At 44.7% G+C, this 20,069-nt stretch overlaps 1 protein-coding gene across 1 annotated transcript in view; it reads right to left on the reverse strand.

Annotated features, from left to right (window-relative positions):
• The window catches only part of LOC147109291 (uncharacterized), an 88,891-nt gene that overhangs the window by 14,379 nt on the left and 54,443 nt on the right, over window positions 1-20,069 (reverse strand). Inside the window, exon 5 of the mRNA XM_086003102.1 lies at window positions 18,701-18,806. Within this exon, the coding sequence (XP_085859228.1) occupies window positions 18,701-18,806 (106 nt within the window). The remainder of the gene's footprint in view (window positions 1-18,700; window positions 18,807-20,069) is intronic.

The following is a 20,069-nucleotide window of genomic DNA, read 5'->3' on the forward strand; positions in this document are numbered from 1 at the left end:
TTTTCTGTGATGTTAGCTATTGCTTACAATAGCTAACACCACAGAAAATGAATACCTCAGTAACCCTTAGATTGCTGTCAGCTCTAGGGATTTCTGGATTCCTCGTGACATTTCAGCTCATGCATTAGGATGCTGAAAAATCCTCTTTATATGACAGTAATAATACTGCCAAGATGTCAAAGTAGCTTTATTACTATTAATGTTGTATATATCCACACACACATGCTTACACACACCTTAAAACTATTCTATATCAAAATATAGGCAACTATTTGCTATTTATAGCAAAATCAAATACATGTATAACAAATGATCTTTCCATAAATAGAGAACAGCAGAAATCATTTTTTTATTCGTTTCTGGGATGTGGGCGTCGATGGCCAGGCCAGCATTTAGTGCCCATCCCTAATTGCCCTCGAGAAGGTGGTGGTGAGCTGCCTTCTTGAACCACTGCAGTCCGTGTGGTGAAAGTACTCCCACAGTGCTGTTAGGGAAGGAGTTCCAGGGTTTTGACCCAGCATCAATGAAGGATCGGCGATTTATTTCCAAGTCAGGATGGTGTGTAACTTGGAGGGGAACTTGGAGGTGGTGGTGTTCCCATGCGCCTGCAGCCTTTGTCCTTCTAGGTGGAAGAGGTTGCGGGTTTGGAAGGTGCTGCCGAAGAAGCCTTGGCGAGTTGCTGCAGTGCATCTTGTAGATGGTACATACTGCAGCTACAGTACGCCAGTGGTGGAGGGAGTGAATGTTTAAGGTGGTGGATGGGGTGCCAATCAAGCGGGCTGCTTTGTCCTGGATGGTGTCGAGCTTCTTAAGTGTTGTTGGAGCTGCACTCATCCAGGCAAGTAGACTGTATTCCATCACACTCCTTATTTGTGCCTTGTAGATGGTGGAAAGGCTTTGGGGAGTCAGGAGGTGAGACACTCGCCGCAGAATACCTAGCCTCTGACCTGTTCTTGTTGCCACAGTATTTATGTGGCTGGTCCAGTTAAGTTTCTGGTGAATGGTGATTCCCCAGAATGTTGATGGTGGGGGATTCGGCAATGGTAATGCCGTTGAATATCAAGGGGCGGTGGTTAGACTCTCGCTTGTTGGAGATATTTATTTCCCGGCACTTGTGTGGCGCGAATGTTACCTGCCACTTATCAGCCCAAGCCTGAACATTGTCCAGGTCTTGTTGCATGTGAGCATGGACTACTTCATGATCTGAACGTTGTGAATGGCACTGAACATTGTGCAATCATCAGCGAACATCCCCACTTCTGACCTTATGATGGAAGGTCATTGATGAAGCAGCTGAAGATGGTTGAGCCTAGGACACTGCTCTGAGGAACTCCTGCAGCGGTCATGGGCCTGTGATGATTGACCTCCAACCACCACAACCATCTTCCTTTGTGCTAGTTATGACTCCAGCCAGTGGAGAGTTTTCCCCCCGATTCCCATTGACTTCAGTTTTACACGGGCTCCTTGAGACCACACTTGGTCAAATGCTGCCTTGATGTCAAGGGCAGTCACTTTCACCTCATCTCTGGAATTCAGCTCCTTTGTCCATGTTTGGATCAAGGCTGTAATGAGGTCGGGAGCCAAGTGGTCTTGGCGGAACCCAAACTGGGCATTGGTGAGCAGGTTATTGGTGAGTAAGTGCTGCTTGATAGCACTGTCGATGACACATTCCATCACTTTGCTGATGATTGAGAGTAGACTGACGGGGTGGTAATTGGCTGGATTGGATTTGTCCTGCTTTTTGTGGACAGGACATACCTGGGCAGTTTTCCACATTGTCGGATAGATGCCAGTGTTGTAGCTGTATTGGAGCAGCTTGGCTAGAGGCGTGGCTAGTTCTGGAGCACAGGTCTTCAGCACAATAGCCGGGATGTTGTCACGGCCCATAGCCTTTGCTGTATCCAGTGAGCTTAGCCATTTCTTGATATCACGTGGAGTGAATCGAATTGGCTGAAGACTGGCTTCTGTGATGGTGGGGACCTCAGGGGGAGGCCAATATGGATCATCCACTCGGCACTTCTGGCTGCAGATGGTTGCAAACACTTCAGCCTTGTCTTTTGCACTCACGTGCTGGGCTCCACCATCATTCAGGATAGGGATATTCATGGCGCCTCCTCCTCCCGTTAGTTGTTTAATGGTCCACCACTATTCACAACTGGATGTGGCAGGACTGCAGAGCTTTGATCTGATCCATTGATTGTGGGATCACTTAGCCCTGTCTATAGCATGCTGCTACCGCTTTTTAGCATGCATGTAGTCCTGTGTTGCAGTTTCCCCAGGTTGGCACCTCATTTTTAGATACGCCTGTTGGTGCTCCTGGCATGCTCTTCTACACTCCTTATTGAAGCAGGGTTGGTCCCCTGGCTTGATGGTAATGGTAGAGTGAGAGTTATGCCAGGCCATGAGGTTACAGATTGTGGTGGAATATAATTCTGCTGCTGCTGATGGCCCACAGCACCTCATGGATGCCCAGTTTTAAGCTGCTAGATCTGTTCTTGAAAAAAGTACAGTGTTGATCAGTTGACTCTATCCATTTGCTTTTCTTTCCTGCTCTCTCTTTCTTCTACACTTAGTATTTTCACTTTTATTTTGCATTCCTCTAATTTATTTTGGCCCTGAAATTTCACCGGGGTTCTCCTGGTCTCGAGTCATACCCCATGTGGAATTTGAAGGCCTTTATGCATAAGTGGGCGTATCCAGGAAGGTTCCAGTTTCAGTATGCTGAGTGCGCTGGTCTTAACCAGGTTGCTGCTAGGTTACAGTTGGTCTTGGCAACCCTTGGGCTATGGAGGGGCAGGTCAGCTAAAGTTACCAATTGCTATCCAGCTGGAAATGTACATGTGACGGGATCAATCTCTGCTGTGATGCTGCTTGACTGACCACCATCACTCACCATCAATGCTCACACGTGTAACGGCCACATCAGCAACACATTGGAGGTGGCAGGCACCCATGGTTTCATATCCAAGCATTCAATACCTTCGGGGGCGGGGGAGGGAAAGAGGGGAGAAACCTGGCAGATTAAAATAAATAATTGAACTTATCTGATTTTCCATGCCTCCACTTGGTTACATAATTGAAGTGACCTTTTCGGATTCGGTGAGCTAGCTCATTGGCAGGCCAGGAAAGAGGGCACACCAAAACAAGTTATTTTTCCAGTGGCCCTGGAACAAATCACTTTTGCAATGTGTATACTCCCATATACTGAGGGAGACAATCATCCTTTTTTAGCTGTGAGAGTTGAATGCTGCTGGAGTTGTGAACTGAGCCACTCTATGACCCGGTCAAAGTTGCTTCATGACCAGCTCATACACGCTCTACTTGCAAAGGTCAAGCCACTATGCTAGTTTCTCTCCAACACAAGAGCATTAATATAAATAAAACAAAACTGATTGTACAGGACCTTTTTCTGCCCTGTGTGCTGCACACGCCCTCCCCCACCCTACTCCTCTCAGTCTGACTTGCCATCGCTATGTCTCCATCTATACATTCACTGCATTGCCTCCCTGGTTCTCTTCACATTTCTTCTCTTCTAATTCCTTCCACCAATTTGATTCACATAAAAAATAAAGTATTTAATAAAAAGGTAAACAAGTTACAAGTTTGCAACTAGCTTTCAATTTTTGCCCAGACCTCAATATGAAATCCTAACAATATGGCACACTAAACATCTTCCTTTCCTATTGGCCCACTTCCATAGTTAAGCCATTCATATCTTAGCATAAATTTCACCTACAACGGGCTAGATTTTCATTGAGGAGTCGGGTAGGAGGCGGGACAACAACTTTCGGGGTTGTAGTCCCGCCTCCATCGAGTTCTAGCCAACCCACGCGATTTTGACATGATTGACCTTGTTGAGTCCGCCCAGCGGGCTCAGCAGGCCAATTAAGGGCCACCCGGCAACAGGTGATGTCACAAATTGTTATTTCATCTGTCAAGACCTTTTGACAGATGAAATATCAGCGTTTCACAGCTGTTTGAAGCTGTCAAACACTGACAATCTGTACTCCAAGTTAATTCCTTCCTCTCAGGATGATTTAGAGATCTCCCGGGAACAGAAAGCTGAATGCTGCAATTTTTGACAGCTCGCAGCCATTCTGCTTTCTGTGCCGGTGAGATGAGGGACTCCCGAGACCTGAAGGAAGGAAGGCTGTAAAGGTAAGTAAAGGTTAGTAGAACTTCTTTAAACACTTTACACACACCAAACACACTTACCTTTGCACTCATGCACCCATCACTCACCTGAACACCAGACATCTCGACCCCTCCAAGCCCTTCATCCCGACGGTCCGCCTCCTCTAACTTGCCGTGGTTTGGAGCCGTCGGGAATTCCACACTTCAACATTAAAAATAGGGATTAGGCTAAAAACTGCCTGTTAACTACCTGTTAACAGGCAGCTAATTGGCACTAATCCCCTTCCCGCCTTGGGGAGGTGGGTCCCAGTGCGGGACGGGTACCCGCCTCCTTTGAAACTGGCATGGAGGTGGGTTGGAGGGTGGGATGGGGTTGTGACCCCCGATTTCGGGATTTTAACCCCCCACATGCCTGCAATCCCGCCTCCACGGCCCAATGAAAATCCTGCCCAACCAGTCTATAAATCACTTATTCATACTTGTTAAGAATACATTTTACTTTTTGCTCCCTCTGTCTTATCTTCTAATAATGGTGCAACATATACACCTGATATTATGCTAACTGCTTCTGGAAGCTTCCATAGTGCTAACAACATGCATCTCTGATAGGGATCTCGAAGGGCAGAAAAAATGTATTGTTTCTAACATTTGACAAAGGATAACAAACACATTTTCAAGTGTGAAAACTCTTTACAATTGATATCAAAGGCATTTATCAATGTATTACTTTTGTTGATGCTGAGAGGCCTCCCTGAAAGCTGCGTTTTTTAGTACCCGGTTATGTGTACTAAAAAGCACGACTTCTAGTTGGATCTTTCAATAATAGTTCCATATTTTTAAGCCTGCTACTGATGTTTGAACACGTTTCCTCCTCGCTAATTTTCTCCGTTCTACTACCGAAGGTCTTGACTCCTTACTGGGATAGGATTCCATGGACATCTGCTACAGTCTGATATCTTGCCCAATTGGCCATTACACAGGTGCCAGCTTTGACAGTGAGCATCAGTAAGCAATTCATCTTTGAGGAGCATCACAGCTAATCTATCCGCACTCAATGTCCACCCATACACTTCTAGCAGGGGTTCTTGGACAGCATCAGGACGCAGGAGTAAGAACTTCCATTCATTTTCAGGAAGGAGTGCTGAGATCAACAGTATCGCTCCTACTATCATGCTGGCTGAGATCAGCAAATTCAGAATAGGCAGGGTCAAACCTGGGGCGTTTCTGGCCTTCGAGATGCTCGGCTACTCACTGACAAAACTTGCTGAGGCTTCAGGAGGATGTAAATTAAAGTACTGGTTCAAAATTCACAAGTACCGCTGCAATGCCCCACAGGCGCTAACAACGCATCAATCACCATTCATTTTTAAAACATTTTGAGTGCAGCTTAGGAAAACAATTGTGCTGAAATCGTATGTTGCTTCCATTTAATAGATTTAAAAATAATTCTCAAATGAATTCTGTAAAATCAGGTTCTGAAACTTTGTAATCAGTAAACTCGTTTTTGTGAAGTTACTGTACAGTTTTGTCACGGGGTATGTAAAGGAGAATGTAAAACGAATTCCCTGTTCACTTGTGCTAGCGAGTAGCTGTGCTAACAGGAAGGACAGGCCAGAGAATTGTGACTACAATGCTTGCTGGGAGTGCAGAGTTTACCCTTACATTGGCATGTTGAGGAATGTCAGTAATGGCTGTACACATGCTGGCAATTGCATACTGTTTGGCATCGAGAATAATTTGATGACGGTGTATAAGCGGCACAACAAGGCAACTCCTGCCTACAGGTGAACCTCCCACTTTGTATGCTGGCTACAACCATCTGTTTTGCTGGAACTGTTCATCACATTTTAAATAAACAAAGTAATTTTCCTCAAATGTTAACGAGAAGCTGCACTGATTACTATCACTGGAAGATTGGCGATATTTCATTTGAAAAAGTATCACACAAACTGGTACGGGCCAACTAGCAAAAACATGATAATAAATAAATAAATACCAAGCCTAATGTTTCCTGTTCAACACAGAGGAAGGATATCTGATCTCTCCATGATGATGATTGGTTTACCTTTACAGTACTGTAGATTAATTATTTAAACATAAAAGCAGTGTGTTCAGCACTGGTAAGCTTGTTTACTTTGTATCCATGGCATCTGTGATTATCGTGACTTGAAAATATTTAAAAATAAAGCAGTCTACTACTGAGAAGCAATCTAAAAAGTTGTCAGGGAAAGCAAATATATTTACTATCTGAAACCGATCTGTACATGTGTGTAAATAATTCTCCTTAGTGAAGCTATTTCACAAAATTTAAAGTGTGAGCCTGACCATCTGCCACTTTAGAATTAGTTATATTTAAAGGTGCAACACTCTAATTCAGGCGTAAGTCAGGCTTTTTATGATAAAATATAGTCCTTTTCCTTTATTCATTGCAGCCTTATTTAAAAAAATAAATAAACGTAGGTTGCAGCAGGGCTACATTAGGTGTAGTCAGATCTTCAGAGCCTGCCATTTCACATATAGGGTACATTTATGAACAGCTGCTGTTCCTGTACAAATGTTTAACATGCTTGTACTACATCCTTTAGTGAGTTTTGTAATGCAGGTATTTGAAATAAAGAAGTTAATGTCTGTATTAAAAAAGGAGCTCCAAAAGTTTTAGAGGGACCAGCACATTAAGCATTTGTATGGGAACAGCAGCAGTCAGAAATTACACAGCAAGAACAAAACAAATATGAATTATGAAGTAAAAATTATTTCCAGATATTATTCTGATAAAGATCAAGATCTACAAGGATAACATACAGCAATTTAAAATAACCTTAGTACCTGAAGAATCAAGTAAATTGGTTTCCAGAGACACAGAAATATCATAATATGCTCCTTCTATAAGCCTAAAGTGGGTTTTGGCGCCATTTCTTCTGCTGATTTTTCATCTTCCTTGCTATAGAAAGCAAGATTCCAACTTCTAACTTCAAATTTTTTTCTGAGCTAAAGGCACAAACTATTTCATATATTAGTTAGCAAAACTTGGGAAAGTAGTCGGCAGTGATGAAGATAGTTGTAAACTTCAGGATGACATAGACAGGATGGTGAAATGGGCAGAAGCATGGCAAATGGAGTTCAATGCAGAGAAGTGTGAAGTGATGCACTTTGGGAGGACTAATATGGAAAAACAGCACACTATAAATGTCACGATTTTGAAAAGTGTAGATGAGCAGAGAGACCTTGGTGTCCATATACACAAATCCTTAAAGGGCAAGTTAATAAGGTGGTTAAAAAACATATGGGTTACTTGGGTTTATAAATAAAAAGACATAGAACATAAAAGCAAAGAGATCATGCTAGAATGTTATAAATCACTGGTTAGGCCTCAGCTGGAGTATTGTGTCCAATTCTAGGCACCACACTTCAGGAAAGATGTAAAGGCCTTAGAAAGGGTACAGAGGAGGTTTACCAGGGATGAGGGACTTCAGTTATGAAGAGGTTGAAAAAGTCAAGACTGTTCTCCTCATAACAGAGAAGGTTACGAGGTGACCTAATAGAGGTTTTCAAGAGGGTGAGGGGCTTTGATAGTGTAGATAGAGAAAAACTATTCCCTCTGGCGAGTGGGTCAATAACCAGAGGTCATAGATTTAAAATCATTGGCAAAAAAACTAGAGGGGAGATGAGGAGAATTTTTTTCACTCAGAGCTGTCGGGATCTGGAATGCTCTACCCGAAAAGGTGGTGGAAGTCGATCCCGTAAATAATTTAAAAAGGGAGTTGAACAGGTACTTGATGATGAAGAACTTACAGGGTTACAGACAAAAAGCGGGGATGTTGGGACTAAACATGACTGCTCTTTCAAAGAGCCAGCACAGGCACGATGGGCCGAAAGCCCTCCTCCTGTGCTGCGGTTTCTATGATTCTAATATCTTGCCTTCCTCATCAGTGTAGTATAATCTTTAGTGTCAGTGCAGTATATTCGTTAGTGTAACAATGTTGAATGTGCAGAACAGTCTACTGATTTCACAGAACTTGACAGGTAGCATTGGTAGCAAGACACATCTGAAAAGGAGACCACTGGTGCTGTGCAACATTCAGATTAAAGTTTTCTCGCAAAACTGATGTGGTCCATTGCACTGGCTTTCAATTTCTAATGACCAAAGAGCTGATTAATTTACATTACATAGTTATGAATGTATAACTGGAATGATTTCTGCTGGAACAGAGAAGGTTTATTAGAAGTTTTTAAAATTATAAAATTCTTTGATAAGAGTAAAAAAGGAAAGACTAGTTTCTTAAATATTTGAAGCAGAGGAAGGGAAGAGAGCAGGGTAGTGGGATTAGTTTTGTCCTCCTGCGCTGTAAAATGCTATGTTTCTATGTTAATTACGTCTTGATCTGAAATGCATTGCCTGAAAGGTTGGTGGAAGCAGTTTCAATCATAAATTTCAAAAGGGAACTGGATCTCCACTTAAAAATGAAAAATTTGCAGGGCTCTGGGGAAAAAGCAGGGGAGATGGACTAATTGTTAGCTCTATCAGAGAGCTGGCACATTTACGATGGACTGAGTGGTCTCTTTCTGTGCTGTATGATTCTATGATTAACATAACAATTGAAAAGGTACATGTTTTGATTTGTTTCTCACAGATTTACTCCTCTTCTGAAGGGGTTAACTCCTTGCTGGGTATAGTTCCATAGGCTCCAGTCTGTGCCTTGCACAAGTGGTAATTATTCATGCGTGAATCTTAATGCGGAGTGTCAAAAGACTATTCAACCACAGGGTTATCACAGTCACTGTTGCTACATAAGCAAATGCGGCAGCCATTTTGTACGCCACAAGATTCCAAAAACAGAAAATGAGTTGAATGATGGGGTAACCTGTGTTTTAGTGTTGTTTGAGGGATGATTATTAGCCAAGACATCAGGAGAAGTCCCTGCTCTTCTTCAAATAGTGCCATGGGATCTTTTATGTTCACCTGAACAGACAGACAGTTTAATGTCTCATCCAGAAAACAGCATCCCCAACAGTGTAACACTCGCTCAGTACTGCTGGAGTGTCAGTCTAGATTGTGTGCTTTAACCTTGGAGTGAGGCTTGAATGGACAACTTTTTGATTCGAGGACAAGAACTGTTTTTTAAAAAGCCGTCAAGTAACATACATTCCTGTTTATTAACAGTGCCCATTTGATCAGTGTGTTACATACACTGCAGAAGAATACTTTATTTGCATTTTCTTGCCAACATTTTGCACACAATCCCTTTTAATGCTACAGCCCATGATTATTCTTCTTTCACTAGGTCCGCACAGCATCCTGATGTTCTCCAACATTTCCACATTTTAAAGCCAGTAGGATTTAATGTGATATCGCTGTATAAATTATTTAGAAACTGAGCACATTCTTTCCTACAGTTGACATTTGGCAGCTTTATCTAGCTAACAGTGACTGCACTCTATAAAATATTGTACACTTCTGAACCGTGTTAACATTGTTTTAGTATAGTTGGTGCGATACTAATGTACACAATTAAGCAACGGCAATAAAAAGTAAATAAACTCAACTTGGAGTTAATTCCTTCACCTTTTTTCATTTGTTCAGTAGCTTACTTTTTCCTCCCCTCCTCCAATTTTCTCTCCTTACTCCTCCTATCTTGAAAATGGCAACACATCATAGGGTACATTTCCACACGCAGCAAGCAGCCCACTTCGATTTTGTTTCCTTGTGGTTAGTGAGTATTATTATTAGTAGGTTAGTCAACATCACAGCCAATCCAAACCTGTTCAAAACAGATAACACGTGCACACTTCTAACGGGGCCTAGCGGACAGTGATCAGGAAGGAGAACCATGTCCAAGTTTCCCTACTCCTAGCCTAGAAACATAGAAGATAGGAGCAGGAGTAGGCCATTTGGCCCCTCGAGCCTGCTCCGCCATTCAATGCGATCATGGCTGATCATCCAAATTCAGTACCCAGTCCCTGCTTTCTCCCCATACCCCTTGATCCCTTTAGCCTTAAGAAATATATCCAACTCCTTCTTGAATATATATTTAATGTATTGGCCTCTACTGCCTTCTGTGGTAGAGAATTCCACAGGTTCACCACTCTCTGGGTGAAGAAATTCCTCCTCATTTCTGTCCTAAATGGCTTACCCCTTATCCTTAGACTGTGACCCCTGGTTCTGGACTCCCCGACCACCAGCTTCTAGTCTGTCCAGTCCTGTCAGGATTTTATAAGTTTCAATGAGATCCCCCCCTCATATAGCCTGGGAGTATTGAGGGCAGTTATGGCACCCTGATTGAGACTGGCTAATTCAGCACAGACCAGAAATTAAGCTGGAAAGCTTCCTACTCTCTTGCTTATTACCATATCACATGTGCAATTGCCTTGCCCATTTCCAAGCTATATTATTACTTTACTCCTCAGGCACTTTACCTTAGCAGTATAGCTGTCTTGATTATCAATTTTGTTTAATATTTATCCTCCGACCAATGCCCATAGAACTATAATCCAACAATGTGTTATTTTTTTTGGGGGGTGGGGCTGGTTAGGGAGAGGGGAAAGAGAACATACACAGCATATTGAAAGAAACCACATTCATATTTTGAGAACAGTGCAGGACATTCAGTATTCAAACACTAACATAGTTTAGGCATGAAGTATTCCTGTGTTTACTGATTGATCATGGCTGCATAAAAGATATTTAGCAAGTTGTGGCCAACTTAAAGTTCAGCCAGGCTGCATCAAATGCCTAAAAGTCAAATAATTTGTATCAATGATGCTGTTTATTAAAGTAGTCCCACTTTGGTAGATTAGTCGGTCATTAACACTTCACTATTTAAATAAAAGTAAAGCAGCAATGAATGGCATTAACCAACTTATCACTGTTTACTAAGCTCCCCAGCAAGTGCAAGAAACCAACAACTTACATTTCTATAGCAGTGGAAAAAGAATGGATGCTGAGCAGAGCGGGAGTTCCAGAGGACAGGGCATAGTAGCTGAAGAGGCAGATGCCAATGGGTGTAAAGAAAGAGTAATCTGGTATCAACTTAGTGGATGATGTGCGTAGGCATCTACAGCTGGAGAAATTGCTAAGATAGGGTGGTGTGAGGCCATTGAGGGATTTAGGTGTAGCTGAAGATTTTAAAGGCAATTCTCAGACACGGGGAACCAGTGGAAGTTGATGACAATAAGGGCATTGTGCGAGTGAGGGCACGAGTTGTGGTGTTTTAGAGGAGTTAGTGTTTGTGGAGAGATGAAGTGGAGAGGCCAGGAATGGGAACATGGCAACAATCACATTCTTAAAATAAATAATGTTGCCATTATATTGAAGCTAGTGGTTTGACATTAGTGCTAGCCAGCAATTATACTGCTGGGACCACACTGCTCTATACGCGAACAAAGCAGAACTCTGAACATATACTTAAATACACATATAAAGCTCTGCTGATTGACGTTGGAATTCCAGTTAAATTTTTAATATTAGTGAAAAAGCAACATTTCCATGGTCATTTAACCAACATTAAACTGGGATCCTTATACAATCATTAAGAATGAAGTTGAAAACAATGGCTGCAACTTGTAAGAAGCCCAAGCAGAGTGAGACTATCTTTGAGATCCTCTCAGGCTGTTTTTTTTCATTTGTTCATGGGATGTGGGCGCCACTGATAAGGCCAGCATTTATTGTCCATACACAATTACCCTTGAGGTGATGGCGAGCCGCCTTCTCGAACCGCTGCAGTCCGTGTGGTGAAGGTACTCCCACAGTGCTGTTAGGGATGGAGTTCCAGAATTTTGACCCAGCGACGATGAAGGAATGGTGATATATTTCCAAGTCAGGATGGTGTGCAACTTTGGGGGGAAATTGGCGGTGGTGGTGTTCCCATGCGCCTGCTGCCCTTGTCTTTCTCCTTCTAGGTGGAAGAGGTCGCGGGTTTGGGAGGTGCTGCCAAAGAAGCCTTGGCAAGTTGCTGCAGTGCATCCAGGCAAGTGGAGAGTATTCCATTACACTCCTGACTTGTGCCTTGTAGATGGTAGAAAGGCTTTGGGAGGTCAGGAGGTGAGACACTCACTGCAGAATACCCAGCTTCTGACCTGCTCATTTTGCCACAGTATTTATGTGGCTGGTCCAGTTAAGTTTCTGGTCAATAGTGACCCCCTGGATATTGATGGTGGGGGATTCGGCGATGGTAATGCCATTGAATGTCTTGGGGCAGTGGTTAGACTCTCGCTTGTTGGAGATAGTCATTGCCTGGCACCTCTGTGGCGCGAATATTACCTGCCACTTATCAGGCCAACCCTGAATGTCATCCAGGTCTTGCTACATGCGGGCATGGACTGCTGCATTATCTGAGGAGTTGCACTGAACACTGTCTAGTCATCAGCGAATATCCCCATTTCTGACTGATGTGCCTCAATGAATCCGAGACTCGACGTTAACGGAGCAAAGCAAGGCTTTTATTAACTAAGAAAGTAATACACAGTGGAGAAGTGTCTCCCATCCAAAGATCTGCTGCACTGTCTGTGAGACAGTGCAGCCTGCTTAAGTAGTGGCCAGGTATGGGCGGAGCCCTACACACAATACAGTACCGGAGGGGAAATGAAACTGAAACTAAACTAAACACAGAGAATACAGTGCCTGAGAACACAGAGAATACAGTGCCTGATGAACGGCATATTTCATCACACTGACCTTATGATGGAGGGAAGGTCATTGATGAAGCAGCTGAAGATGGTTGGGCCTAGGCCACTGCCCTGAGGAACTCCTGCAGCGATGTCATGGGGCTGTGATGATTGACCTTCAACCACCACAACCATCTTGTTTTGTGCTAGGTATGGCTCCAACCAGTGGAGAGTTTCCCCCCCAATTCCCATTGACTTCAATTTTACTCGGGCTCCTTGATGCCACACTCGTTCAAATGCTGCCTTGATGTCAAGGGCAGTCACTCTCACCTCACCTCTGGAATTCAGCTCTTTTGTCCATGTTTGGACCAAGGCTGTAATGAGGTCTGGAGCAGAGTGGTCCTGGCGGAACCCAAACTGGGCATCAGTGAGCAGGTTATTGATGAGTAAGTGCTGCTTGATAGCACTGTCGACCACACCTTCCATCAATTTGCTGATGATTGAGAGTAGACTGATAGGGCCGGATTGGATTTGTCCTACTTTTTGTGGACAGGACATACCTGGACTGTTTTCTACATTGTCGGATAGATGCCAGTGTTGTAGCTGTATTGGAACAGCTTGGCTAGAGGCGCAGCTAGTTCTGGAGCACAAGTCTTCAGCACAATAGAGTCATAGAGTAATACAGCACGGATAGAGGCCCTTCGGCCCATCGTGTCCGCGCCGGCCATCAAGCCCTGTCTAATCTAATCCCATATTCCAGCATTTGGCCCGTAGCCTTGTATGCTATGGCATTTCAAGTGCACATCCAAATGCTTCTTAAATGTTGTGAGGGTTTCTGCCTCCACAACCCTTTCAGGCAGTGAGTTCCAGACTCCAACAACCCTCTGGGTGAAAAAGTTCTTTCTCAAATCCCCTCTAAACCTCCCGCCCTTTACCTTGAATCTATGCCCCCTAGTTATTGACCCCTCTACTAAGGGAAAAAGCTCCTCAGCATCCATCCTATCTATGCCACTCATAATTTTGTACACCTCAATCATGTCCCCCCTCAGCCTCCTCTGCTCCAAGGAAAACAAACCCAATCTGCCCAGTCTCTCTTCATAGCTGAAGCGCTCCAGCCCTGGTAACATCCCGGTGAACCTCCTCTGCACCCTCTCTAACGCGATCACATCCTTCCTGTAGTGTGGCGACCAGAACTGCACACAGTATTCCAGTTGTGGCCTAACCAGTGTTTTATACAGCTCCATCATAACCTCCTTGCTCTTATATTCAATGCCTTGGCTAATGAAGGCAAGTATCCCATATGCCTTTTTTACCACCTTATCCACCTGTTCCGCCGCCTTCAGGGATCTGTGTACTTGCACACCCAGATCCCTCTGACCCTCCGTCTTGCCTAGGGTCTTTCCATTCATTGTGTATTCCTTTGCCTTGTTAGTCCCCCCAAAGTGCATCACCTCGCACTTTTCCGGGTTAAATTCCATTTGCCACTGTTCCGCCCATCTGACCAACCCATCTATATCGTCCTGCAGACTGAGGCTACCCTCCTCGCTATTTACCACCCTACCAATTTTTGTATCATCCGCGAACTTACTGATCATACCCTTTACATTCATATCCAAGTCATTAATGTAGACCACAAACAGCAAGGGACCCAGCACCGATCCCTGTGGTACCCCACTGGCCACAGGCTTCCAGTCACAAAAACAACCTTCGACCATCACCCTCTGCCTTCTGCCACTAAGCCAGTTTTGTATCCAATGTGCCAAGGCACCCTGGATTCCATGGGCTCTTACCTTCTTGACCAGTCTCCTGTGCGGGACTTTATCGAAGGCCTTACTGAAATCCATGTATACCACATCCACTGCGTTACCCTCATCCACACACCTAGTCACCCCCTCAAAAAATTCAATCAAATTAGTCAGACATGATCTTCCCTTGACAAAGCCATGTTGACTATCCCTGATTAATCCTTGCCTCTCCAAGTGGAGACAAATTTTGTCCCTCAGGGTTTTTTCCAATAATTTTCCTACCACTGATGTTAGGCTCACTGGCCTGTAGTTCCCCGGTTTTTCCCTACTACCCTTCTTGAATAATGGTACTACATTAGCGGTTCTCCAGTCCTCTGGCACATCCCCTGTGGCCAGAGGGGTCCTGAATATATGTGTTAGAGCCCCCGCAATCTCCTCCTTTGCCTCACACAGCAGCCTGGGATACATTTCATCCGGGCCTGGGGATTTATCCATTTTTAGGCCAGCTAAAACCGCCACTACCTCCTCCCTCTCGATGTTAATATGTTCGAGCATATCACAGTCCCCCCGCCCTATTTCCATGTCTACATCGTCCTTCTCCATAGTGAAAACAGATGCAAAAAATTCATTTAGAACCCCTCCTACATCTTCCGGCTCCACACACAGATTGCCACTTTTGTCCCTAATGGGCCCTATTTTTTCCCTAGTTATCCTCTTACCCTTAATATACTTATAAAACATCTTCGGATTTTCCTTTATTTTGCTCGCCAGTGTTATTTCATGGCCCCTCCTTGATCTCCTAATTTCTTTTTTAAGTATCCCCCTGCACTTTTTGTACTCCTCTAGGGCTTCCTCCGTCTTTAGCCTTTTGTATCTACCAAAAGCCCTCCTTTTTTTCCTAATCCATTCTCGTATATCCCCTGACATCCAAGGTTCCCTGTGGTTTTTGGAACCACCCTTGACCTTTACGGGAACATGTTGCCATTGTATGATCTCAATCTCCCTTCTGAAAGCCTCCCATTGCTCCGATGCGGATTTTCCTACAAGTAGCTGATCCCAGTCCATTTTGGCCAGATCCTGCCTTATCCTATTAAAATCGGCCTTCCCCCAATTTAGAACCTTTATTTCCGGCCCATCCCTGTCCTTTTCCATGACCACCTTAAATCTTACCATATTATGGTCACTATCACCAAAGTGCTCACCTACTAGCACTTTTTCCACTTGGCCGGCCACATTCCCTAGAATTAGGTCCAGTACCGCCCCCTCTCTTGTAGGACTTTCTACATGCTGGCTCAAAAAGCTCTCCTGGATGCACTTTAAGAATTCTACACCCTCTGAGCCTTTCACACTCTGACTATCCCAGTTAATATTGGGGAAGTTGAAATCCCCCATTATTATTACCCTATTATTTGCACATTTCTCTGAGATTTGCCTACATATCTGTTCCTCTATCTCCCCCTGACTGTTTGGAGGCCTATAGTACACTCCCAGCAAAGTGCTTGCCCCCTTTTTGTTTTTAAGCTCCACCCATATGGCCTCATTAGAGGACCCTGCTAATATATCATCCCTCCTTACTGCAGTAATTGACTCCTTAATTAATATTGCGACACCCCCTCCTCTTATACCTCCCCCTCTGTCTCGCCTGAAGATTCTGTACCCCGGAATATTGAGCTGCCAGTCTTGCCCTTCCCTCAACCATGTCTCCGTGATAGCAACAATATCATACTCCCATGTGTTTATCAACACCTTCAGTTCATCCACCTTATTTGCAAGACTCCTTGCATTAAAATAGATGCCATCCAGCCTTGCCCTTATATATTTGCCCTGTCTACCAAGCTGACTTGTTTTTTTCTCTATAATTGGCAGCACATCCCCCCCCTATTTCAGCTCCCCTCTGTATCCCATCCCCCTGCCAAGTTAGTTTAAACCCCCCCCAACAGTGCTAGCAAACCTCCCCGCAAGGATATTTGTCCCGCTCTGGTTCAGGTGCAACCCGTCCGACTTGTACAAATCCCACCTTTCCCAGAAGCAGACCCAGTGATCCAGGAAAGTAAAACCCTCCCCCCTACACCAACTCTTTAGCCACGCATTCATCTGCTCTATCCTCCCATTCCTATACTTACTAGCACGTGGCACTGGGAGTAATCCAGAGATTACAACCTTTGAGGTCCTGCTCTTTAATCTGTTACCTAGCTCCCTAAATTCTTGATGCAGGACCTCATCCCTCTTTTTACCTATGTCGTTGGTACCAATGTGGACCACGATCACTGGCTGTTCACCCTCCCCCTCCAAAATGCCCTGCAGCCGCTCAGTGACATCCTTGACCCTGGCACCAGGGAGGCAACAAACCATCCTGGATTCACGTCTACGGCCACAGAAACGCCTATCTGTTCCCCTTACTATAGAATCCCCTACCACTATTGCTCTCCCACTCTTTTTCCCCCCTTCCTGGGCAGCAGGAGCACCCCCAGTGCCAGGAAGTTGGCTGCTGCTGCCTTCCCCTGGTGAGTCATCCCCCTCAACAGTATCCAAAGCGGTATACTTGTTTGAAAGGGGGATGTCCGCAGGGGTTCCCTGCACTACCTGCCTGCCTTTGTTGCTCCGCCTGATGGTCACCCCCTGTGCTGCCCTACCCTGAGGCGTGAACAACTCGCTAAACGTGCTATCCATGAGCCTCTCAGCATCGCGCATGCTCCAAAATTCATCCACCCGCAGCTCGAGCGCCGCAATGCGGTCTGCAAGTAGCTGCAGCTGGATGCATTTCCCGCACACATGGTCGTCAGGGACACTGGCAGCGTCCCTGATTTCCCACATGGAGCAAGAGGAGCAGAACACGGGTCTGAGCTCTCCTGCCATGACTTACTCCTTTAATTAATTAAAAATTTATTCAATACCCCAGTTACAGGTATACTCTAGGGCGCTTTATTTACCAACTGTCCCCACTACACCAGAGACCCTAGAACTTTAACACCACAGAAGTCAAGCTTGTATTGAAAAGAGAGAAATACTCACCAACCAATCACTTACCTGCTCCCTGGTGACGTCACACTCTGATTACTTTTTACCTCTCTCCTCTGCTGTTGATTTGGTATGCCTCGGTCTTCGCGCTGGTTTTTAAGCCGGGCTCCTCCTCCGCTGCTGCTCTCCCCCGAACTGGTCGGGCCTCTGTCTTCGCGCCGGTTTTTAAGCCAGGCTCCTCCTCCGCTGCTGCTCTCCCCCGAACTGGTCGGGCCTCTGCCTTCACGCCGGTTTTTAAGCCGGGCTCCTCCTCCGCTGCTGCTCTCCCCCGAACTGGTCGGGCCTCTGCCTTCGCGCCGGTTTTTAAGCCGGGCTCCTCCTCCGCTGCTGCTCTCCCCCGAACTGGTCGGGCCTCTGCCTTCGCGCCGGTTTTTAAGCCGGGCTCCTCCTCCGCTGCTGCTCTCCCCCGAACTGGTCGGGCCTCTGCCTTCACACCAGTTTTTAAGCCGGGCTCCTCCTCCGCTGCTGCTCTCCCCCGAACTGGTCGGGCCTCTGCCTTCGCGCCGGTTTTTAAGCCGGGCTCCTCCTCCGCTGCTGCTCTCCCCCGAACCGGTCGGGCCTCTGCCTTCGCGCCGGTTTTTAAGCCGGGCTCCTCTTCCGCTGCTGCTCTCCCCCGAATAGCCGGGATGTTGTCGGGGCCCACAGCCTTTACTGTATCCAGTGTGCTCAGCTGTTTCTTGATATCATGTGGAGTGAATCGAATTGGCTGAAGACTGGCTTCTGTGATGGTGGGGACCTCAGAAGGAGGCCGATATGGATCTTCCACTCAGCACGTCTGGCTGAAGATGGCTGCAAAACGCTTCAGCTTTGGTTGTGAAATAGCACATTGCACTTGCGATTGACAACCTCAAACTAGAGTTACACTGTTTTTTGCATCAACTCACACTGCAGAAACTGCAGTGCAACAAGGTTTGTATAGTTATTTATACTTGCAAGGTCAACAATATAATAACTGGAAATAACAACAGAAAATGCTGGAATAACTCAGCAGGCCAGGCAACATCCGTGGAGAGAAAATAGAGTCAATGTTTCGAGTCAAACTCTTTGTCAAGACTGGAAAGGCACAGGAAATGAAATATAATAACTGGATCAGATTAGCAGATACTGGTCTGACTGAGTCTTAAGAAAAGCTATCTCCTCATTGCCTATATCAACCACCACAATTTAAAACAGTAAGGCACATGCTGTTCTTTTAGCCCTACCTGTTGCTCATGCTGCAGAGCTTGGTCAGCTTCTTATAATCCCTGGCAAGTTGGGCCTGCATTGAAGACTTTTCACGGGAGTTCCAACCTCCTCCTTCATCTGTAGCTATTACAAAACACCATCAAACCAAGATGTCATTAAGCCCTGTTCTCAGCTGGTAGGAAACAAAATGCCAAAGATTGGCATATTGCCATTTTAGATAAACACTAAGGGTTCAGCTAAAAATGGCAGTAAAGAGCACTGTACTTCATAAATAATGATGCAGTCTTTGCTGTTTGCAATTCAAATTGATTGTACAATATTTGTACAATAGCTTAACTGCCACACAACATAGTTTGTACTAGTGGGCAGCATTAAACAAGTGTGAAACTTAATGATTGAACAGGATAAGCCGCTAAGGAAATGCAGTCTTGTTTTATTTCTTTTCCAAACTGCAAGAGGATTGGGCTGTAAGCAATCAAAGGAATTTAGTAAATGTACCATTACACGGAACTTTAGACCCAACAGCCTGGATTGTAACTCCCGAGGAGAGTCGTGCAAGGTGGGGGCTGAGGAGGACAGCAAGTTATTTTCCCTTTACAGAGCATGAGAAAGCAAGAGAACACTATGGAAACAGGGTCGTCGTAGAAGTCATACAACTAGTGAAAGGCCTCTATTATAAGTATATAAACCCTATAGTTTTAATAGAACTCTTTTACTTGTACTACTGAGCATGGGGAAGCCCTTTCCTCCATACTGTTCTCTTGCTATCAATGAGGGAAGCAGAGAAACTACACCACACATTGTAAAGTGGCCTGCAAAAGGAGGTGAGGAAGTAAAGTGGGGAGCCAGGAGAGAGGGGAGGAGGGAAAAGAAGATTGGGGGGGGGGGGGTCGTAAGAGAGTACTCTATAATGCCTAAAATAAGGATTTAAAGAATTTTTATTTTTAAATAAAATAATAGCATATTTCACAATGACATGATAACATTTATCCTTGGCTTGTCTTTGGTGTCTTTTAATGCCTTCGTTAAAGTTTTTCCTTGAAGACCTCAGTCTCTCTTAAAAGCTTGGGCTTGTACTTGAATTTGGATTGTGCAGTCTGACCATGCGAAATGTACCTCAATTATCAGGATGCTTCAATACTGTTCAGTCAGCTCTACTGATGAGATTTTTAAAGCTCCTCGCACTTTCTACCAGTAGCATTCGTCCAAATTTTTTGAAAAGCAAGGTGAGAAATGCAAAAATTTTACTATGGTAAAATTTCTATGCAGTGTTTCTTTCCAAAAAAAGAGGCTGTGTGTGAGACAGAAAAAGTCAGCTCTCCTGATACACCTGATGTGTTGGCAGACCCAAAACAGGGATGAGAGCGAGTGAGAGACAGAGACAAG

The sequence above is a fragment of the Somniosus microcephalus genome, chromosome 12 (genome assembly GCF_052327205.1).
Source record: "Somniosus microcephalus isolate GS21.2 chromosome 12, FLI_Smic_1.0, whole genome shotgun sequence".
NCBI classification, from domain to species: domain Eukaryota; kingdom Metazoa; phylum Chordata; class Chondrichthyes; order Squaliformes; family Somniosidae; genus Somniosus; species Somniosus microcephalus.